Below are 7,824 nucleotides of genomic sequence, written 5' to 3'. Positions count from 1 at the left end.
AGGAAGCGGACTGGGCACCCCGGCAGGTGGTGGTGGCAGGGCTGGGGTTTTCCCTGGCTTCGTTTCCCATTTGTTTCTTTGGCTTTGACTAACCCCCTCCATGCTGCGGAACTCTCGCAGGACGAGGGACTTGCTGGACTGGCGAATGAGCGTTCCGGAATTCTCCCTTTCCCGTAACCACTCCCGCTGGCTTTCTTCGTAGGCATACGGCCTCCTGTGGTGAATGGCCCGATGCCGGCACGGCCACTGGTTGCGCTCCTGGATGGACGGGATTGCACTGTGGAGATGCCCATCTTGAAGGATGTTGCTACGGTGGCATTCTGTGACGCTCAGTCAACTCAGGAAATCCATGAAAAGGTGGGCAAGAACCTGTGCGAGCAGTCGGACGTGGAGCTCTGCCTCTCAGAGCAGCCACAGCAGAGCTTGACGCGGCCTGGTTTTTGTTGCAGGTGCTGAATGAGGCGGTAGGAGCTCTGATGTATCACACCATCACCCTTTCTCGTCAGGATCTGGAGAAATTTAAAGCCCTCAGGGTCATTGTGCGTATTGGCAGTGGCTATGACAATGTTGACATCAAATCCGCTGCAGAATTAGGTATGACGACACCGTTAGGGCTCCGTTGCAATCAGAACTGCATGTGAAGTACAATGCTGCACGTGTGTTTCTGTTTTAGAGCTGAACGCGTTTAAAACCTGTGTACAAAGGTCCGGAGCTGCTCAGTGTCAGGCATCTTTAGGAAGCCGGCCAGTGTCGGGCTGGGAGGTGGCCTGAGAGGTTCTCAGCCCTCAGGTGGCTCTGCGGGGGATGTTGGTGTCTTCGCTACGGTTGGGGATTCAGAAACCTGAATGTGGTGCCCAGATAACTCCTGGTGAGGTAGCTTTGGGTTGTTTGTGGGGAGAGAGTTGAGCAAACTCTGCCTGAAAGCCGCCTGCAGGTGCTGACGCGGGATACACTAACTGAATGCTCGATCAGTGAGTTGTCCTGTTAATTTTTTGTCTATGCAGGTAGGTGCCGATTCAGCACTTTATTACTGATCCCTTTAGAGCCCGAGGCATGTGCAGAGTCTGGATCAGGGGACAAGAAGCTGCTGTTTATTAAACCTGTGGCAGTGAGCCCATTGGAGCTTGTAGCTTGTAGGTGAGGTGGGTCAGCTCAGCACCCTGTCCCTTCTTTCCGTTTGTGTCGGTGATCGGAAGCCTTCCCAAACGTGACAGGGATCAGATTAAGGTTCAGTCAAATGCAAGTGTTTATATATAAAATGGAAACAGGCATTACAGTTTCCAGATCTGCAAGAAGAGCCACAGAGAGCGCGTTTGTCTGGTGCTTGCGTTGAGCAAAAGGAGTCTTTCCATCCGAGATGTTCAGCTGAAGAGTCCCCAGAGTCCCTGGCAAGGCCTCTGGCCCTCACCCAGCCATTACATCTCTGGGCTGAGTTTGGCACCTAACTCATTCCTCAGGATCTTCGAGTCGTTCGGATTCAAAGCTTTCCCTTCCCCCTTTCACACTCATTAACCCAGGGAGAAATGGGTCAAAGTTCTCCCACCGTCGGGCTGCGGCTTCCCACTCTTGCTTTGGAGCGATGGTGTGACGACCCTTACGCGGGGCCAGATTTGCCTTTTCACGGACACTTACTGATCATTTTTGTGCTTAGCCAGACCCTTCATTTCATTCCGAGGTAAGATCCTGTCCCTTGTGCGTTCGGAACGGTCACACCTGACCAAGGGGCTGCTGTTGCGTTGGTGTCTTACGCGTAGGCGTGACAGTGCACAGGTTCGTGTCTAGCTGTGGGAGATGAATGCAGGTGCCTTGTCTGAGGTCGAATGAGGTGGTAACCAGGGAAGTGAAAGATAGTTTGGTTTGCCTGTCTGCCCTCCTCGTGTCCTCCCAGTCGTCTGTGAGACCTTACGGCCTGACTGCAAAGGACTTGATAGAGCAAAGGAGTCGGGTGTCCGGGGCTGCGTGCGGCTGGCGCTTGGGGAGAGCACGGCCGTCTCCTCTGTAACAGTCGTACAACGGAGTGATGCGCTGCTGGCTTTATGTGCCTTCAACCGCTGCCGAGATTCTGTTCCTGGATTTTAGACAGGCGATGGGCTTCCGCAGAGGAAGGCTTCCCTGGCTTGGCCGTGGCTGGGGTTGCGCTTGGGAAGGGGCCGTTTCTCCATCCAGTTATTTTGATTTCTTGGCTGGTTTGTTGAAGGAAGGATGGCAGCAACAGTCAAGTGGTGCGTTGCCAGCCCCTGTGCCCGCTTCCCCCCACACCTTCTTTTTAATAGATTGCTCAGGAATGACCAGATTTTGCTGCAGTGTTCCTTCTTTCCCTTTCCTGACAGTAATCTGTGCCTCTGGTCGCGTCGGTTCTTCAGCGGGTGGCTGTAGCCATGGGGTTTGGGCTCCCCTGCGGCTGTTCATTACTCCAGAGTGGCAGCATTAGGTGCTGCTGTTTTCAAGTGTAACTTCTAATGGATTTAGAGAGGCTCCCGTGGCTTCTCTCTGCATTCAGGGAGTTAATTGTTGTTGCTCCTGGGGAAGATGATGCTTGCAGTGAGGAGCTGGACTGAGAGGCATGAAAGAGATCAACCATCTGTCCTAATTCTTCTAACAGTCTGCCAGTTGGTCTGGCAGGAGTGTCTCTGGAAAGCGTGCATCTTTTTGGGTGCAGATCTTCCCAACCAGTCAGTTCGTGCGTCACTTCTAGGACCCAGTTTTCTCATTTGAGCCGTTTTTTTCTGGTGAGTGTGTCGGACAAATGGGTATTTCTAAGGAAGGAATGACATTACCTGGGGTTGAAAGCTGGCTGGTTGCATCTGTGTTGCTGCAGAACGAGCTTCTGAAGTGAATCCCGTGTTTCCTGGCAGTAGTTCTGGAGCACCAAGTTTCCTTTCACACTCCGACCTGAAGAGCTCTATGTTGGTTTAGCGCTGTGATGCTAAAAATCTCATATGACCTCTGTGGCTTTGTAGGCATTGCAGTTTGCAACATCCCTTCCTCCTCAGTAGAGGAGACAGCGGACTCCACCCTCTGCCACATCTTGAACCTCTATCGCCGTGTTACTTGGCTGCATCAGGCCATGCGGGAAGGGAATCGAGCCTCCAGCGTAGAGCAGATTCGAGAGGTGGCTGGAGGCGCTGTGCGTATCCGTGGGGAGACTTTGGGCATCATTGGACTAGGTAAGTGATGGGAATTGCTACACCGAGAAGTGAACTGTGAAGGTTTTTGGGAACCTAAGAGTCACAGACTGAAAAAAGTGCTAATTTTGCAGCTGTTCAGTGTGACCCACACCGACCCGTAAGGAGCGCTAGTGCCCTGTTCTGTGATGCTGGTCTCCAGGAGCTGGGTCTGTGTCCTGGGATTGGGGATTTTTTCATGCTCAGAGGGCTAGGAGGACTGGAACGTTCGGCCAGCTCTCCTGCTGACTGCTGCCTTGTGTGCCAGGCCCTGCATCGGCAGCAGAGCAACGGAAAGCTACCAATGGCTTGCCCAGGTTCCTGCAATGAGATTGTTACTGCGCTGACTCGGGGTCCAGGTTCGGTGTGAAAACCAGAGCTCCTTCTAGGCTAGGCTCTGGCTATTGCATGGGGAAAGACCAGAATTAGCCACAGGGGATCAGCACTGAGTAACCCTCCTCTGGATCCCTACGGCAACCCTAGGGGTTTCCAGGGCTGCCGCACCTTGGGCCCTGGCAGTAGACTCCAGCGTAGGCTCCCAGTCTGCCCCAGTATCTTGTCTTTAAAGTTTGTTTTACCTTTCCTTGATGATTGTGGGTTTTCTTTTGTGAAGGCCGAGTTGGACAGGCAGTGGCTCTGCGAGCCAAGTCCTTTGGCTTCAACGTGATTTTCTATGACCCCTATCTGCCGGATGGAGTGGAGCGATCCTTGGGTTTACAGCGAGTAGGAACCCTGCAGGATCTACTAATGCACAGCGATTGCATCACATTGCACTGCAGCCTGAATGAACATAACCATCACCTCATCAATGACTTCACTATTAAACAGGTGCAGCAGGAGCTTGGTTTCCCCCACAGAGCACTGTGGAAATGAATGCAAACAGAAACTGCTGCTTTCCCAGAGGCTGAGAGCGTGTGAATCCTGCTGCCTCTGCCGTGTGCCTCCCGCTGCCATGGGAGGCTGGGAACGTGTGGATCCGGGTGCCTGTGCTTTGTGCTGTGCCGCATTTCATGTTAAGAATGGGATTGGCTCTTTTTGGCCAAGTAACTTGACGTGCAGAGAACGTTTTGGGCGACCCGGCAGCTTGGAGGACCTCTGAGGGGCGTCCTCGGCTGTGCTGGATGGAGCGGGGGAGTGTGGCTGGGGCTGTGCCTTTCTTCCCGCGGCTCCGCCCAGGCCACTGCCCAAGCCCACTGCAAAGTCAGTCTCGGGCTCTCCTCCACTCCTCGTGGAATGCTTTTCTGTGCTTTCACGAGGGACGCCTGGACGCTGTAGTCCAGTTTTGTGTAGATGGCTACTCGATTCCTGTCCTCTTCCTTTTTTAACGGAGTAGGATGAACATGGAGTGCAGAACCTGAGAGTTCCACTTCTGCCCTTGTTGCCGCCTGGTTTTGTTTGTTCATTTTTAAAGCACATTTCTCAAGCATTGCCTGCAGGCATTCCCCCTGTGGTTAGCTTTTCGGTGAGAGCACTCCTGGGTCGTCCAGGCCTCATCCAGTCAGTGCAGGCTCCTGCTCATTTCCAGTAGTCTTCCCAAGATTCGTTTTGCTCCCCTGGAAAGTCTCATTCTCAACCCACTTCCTATTTTTCTTCTTCCAGATGCGCCAGGGCTGCTTCTTAGTGAACACAGCCCGGGGCGGGCTGGTGGATGAGAAAGCCTTAGCACAAGCCCTGAAAGAGGGGAGGATCAGAGGAACAGCACTGGATGTGCACGAGTCTGAGCCTTTCAGGTAACGCTGCATGCTGCTGCTACCTCTGGCTCCCCTGCGCTGGCTCCTGGGGGTTTATTTGGGTCGCGGTGACACCCGAGGGGACAGATGGGGTTGTCATTCTTGGACAGAAACCACTTATTTATTTCCCCCCTCCCCACAGCTTTGCTCAGGGGCCCTTAAAAGATGCACCCAATGTAATCTGCACCCCTCACACTGCCTGGTACAGCGAGCAGGCTTCCATCGAGTCCAGGGAAGACGCCGCCAAGGAGATCCGCAGAGCTATTACAGGTAACAAGGACGACCGTGTGCTCTGCTTTTCCTGTGTTGGCGCGCTGCAGGGAGTACGCCGACCGCTCCGAAAACAGACTCAGTAACTGGTTTTGGGAACTGGAACATGCTGGTAACTGTGGCTGTGCGTTCTGAGAGTCTTGTTATTGATGCTGGAGGGAAGGCCCTGTGCCTGGTACACCTTCCAGACCCTTGGCAATGGCTCCCTTGGTGGGTGCAGCATACGCCTCGTCCTGGACCGGCACGTACCGTCTCCTGGGAAGGCGAGGCTTGGCAATGGCCGTTTGGGGCCAGTAATTTCCACAAGATCCCAAAGTGGGAAGGAATGATGAGTTTCTTGTCTTCTCCGGAGAACAGTTGTTCAGAGCAGAGACTCCCCTGCCCAGTGTTATCCTGTGGAGGTAGATGGAAAAGATGCCGTGCATTTCCTTTCTACTTTGTAAAGGCTTCAGTGAATGAGCCCCTCCTACTCATGTCCTGGGTGTTTTGTCATTCTTGGTGCTCTTGCAGGTCACATACCTGATGCTCTGAGGAACTGTGTCAATAAGGAGTACTTGCTGTTAGCAGCTCAGTGGTCCAGTATCGATCCTGCCACTGTCCACCCAGAACTCAACGGAGCTGCAGCTTACAGGTGAGATACGGAGGTTGTCCGGGCTACTGCTTCCAGGCGTATCAACACACCTTCCAACAGAGGTAGGCCAGCATCCCTCCGGGGTCTGCGGACGGCCCGTGCGTGTTGCGGTTCACGTGCGCTCTGTGTGTGAGCTCTCCAGCAACCTGACAGCAGCTGTATGAAGACCGAACACGCACTTGGCATTACTAGTTCCGGCCGTACGCTGGTTAGCTTTTCCTGCCCAAGAGCTCCCGTGCTGTAAGGAAGCTGGCTGGCTGCCTGCAGAGAGGTCTGGGTCTTGACACTTACAAGTTGTGCGTATCGTCAGGGCTGTGCACGCAAAGCACAGCCCTTGCTGTAGCCCAAGTGGGGACCATGGAGACCCTGTCAGTGGATTTTGGGCAGTGGCCTGAACAGGGCACGTCCCTGGCTGTTAGACCTGCCAAGCGACTGTGGGCAGGTTGCTTCTCTTCTGTTTTTCTCACATCTGCAAAGTAGGAAATGTATCCTCTTCCCTTCTTTGAGACCTGCAGAGGTTCAGATGTGTTTATGGAGAAGGCCCAGGAAGGCAGAGTGGGAGTAATGGCAAGAATGGTTCGTTAGCAATTCCTTAATACTGCTGTCCTCTTTTCACCTTGCGTCTAGCTGGTTTATTAGCTCGGTTCCTTACCTTTTCTGTCTCAAAGCCCAGCCAAGGGTAACTGGCAGCTTGCAATCCTGCTGCTGATGGGGAGGGATCTCCAGCCCTTCCATGTACCTTCACACCATGCTCACACTGTTCTCCAGCTGTGTTCCGGACGGTTGGTGTGTGACCTGAGGCTCTGCCTGTCAGAGAGCAGGTCTCATTTGGCACTAGGCTGTCAGTGCCACTCTCGGGCTCCGGAGGCTTTTCCTGTGTCGTCTCCGAGCACTTCCGTTAGAAAGGGGGGTGTTGGCCGGTGCTCCACTGTTCCTTTCCCCTTGCATAACTCTGCTGGACAAGCTTGTAATTCCTGTGTTTCTGTTGGTTTCAGGTTTCCCCCAGGAGTAGTGGGAGTAGCCCCCCCTGGGCTGCCAGAACCAGCGGGAGTGGAAGGGATTGTAGCTCACGGGATCCCGTCGGTTTCTCACTCTGCACCGCGTACCCCTTCCCCAGGAGAGACGAGCAAACTGGATGCCGACAGAGAGATTCCCGCTGACCAATAGCACCATCTTCCTCCCCTCTGGCAGCAGAAAAAGCAGGAGGGATCTCCTAGGACCTTCTTTAACATCCTACAGACTGTTTCCTGTTCGGACAGGACGGGAGGATGCATTTCATTACCGGCAAACTTTAGCTCTTGCCTTTATTTTGTAACCCTTTAGTTTTAAATGAGTCTTTCCCTTGCCCTGGGGCAGGGCAGCAGTGACCTTGCCTCCCCTCACAAGTGGTGGTGTAACCAGCGATTCTGCCCATGGATCCGCCCTGGCTGTCCCTGACAGGGAACCGTCCTCGTGCGCCTGAGGACCCAAGCAGAGCTGCCCGGTGAGGGGTGGCCCTCGGCGCTCCCAGCACCAGGCTCCGGGCACACCTTGCGGTAGCGACTTCCAGCTTTGGTGTGATTTGGCTGAACCTCCAAGTGGAGCCGTGGGGCAGATGTTAGAAAAGTACTAATGAATTGGCCAAGTTGTGAGTGTTGTCCTCGTTCTGCCCCTGGTAGGATGCAGCCTCGGCTCAGCCCTCCGCGTTACTTCTCTCGCTGTAACGACGGATTCCTGGGAGAGCAGGCACGGCGCAGGCGCTGCAGGTTCCTCACCACGCGGACTTTTGTCCGCGCGGGACTAGGCCTGAAGGTACCAGTCTCAAAGCCAGCCTTGGCAATGACGTGGAAGGGATTAAAATGTCATCAAATGTGTTCTGGTGGCCAGGGTGTTGTGGGCTTCAGAGCAGTTCACCCTGGGGTCTGTGGGACTCGGAAAGAGAACACAGAACTGGGAAAAGCTTGCCGTGGGTGACAGCAGGGAGCAGTGACGTGTGGCTGCCGGCTCCTGGGGCGCATGCCTCGCAGCAAACGCGCATTACCCGCGGCGT

General features: G+C 54.3%; 1 protein-coding gene across 1 annotated transcript; it reads left to right on the top strand.

Moving 5' to 3' along the window:
- Positions 1-200: 200 nt before the first annotated feature.
- LOC104503097 (C-terminal-binding protein 2-like) lies at positions 201-6,994 on the top strand. Its single transcript, XM_010158496.1, has 8 exons — positions 201-357; positions 450-594; positions 2,961-3,167; positions 3,778-3,992; positions 4,764-4,894; positions 5,037-5,164; positions 5,675-5,795; positions 6,791-6,994. The coding sequence occupies exons 1-8, from the start codon at positions 232-234 to the stop codon at positions 6,960-6,962; spliced, it is 1,245 nt and encodes a 414-aa protein (XP_010156798.1). The 5' UTR covers positions 201-231; the 3' UTR covers positions 6,963-6,994.
- The last annotated feature ends 830 nt before the right edge of the window (positions 6,995-7,824 follow it).

Source organism: Eurypyga helias, unplaced genomic scaffold, assembly GCF_000690775.1.
Source record: "Eurypyga helias isolate BGI_N326 unplaced genomic scaffold, ASM69077v1 scaffold30660, whole genome shotgun sequence".
Taxonomy (NCBI): Eukaryota; Metazoa; Chordata; class Aves; order Eurypygiformes; family Eurypygidae; genus Eurypyga; species Eurypyga helias.
Note: the sequence above shows the minus strand (reverse complement) of the source record. Positions and strands in the feature narration are given on the sequence as shown.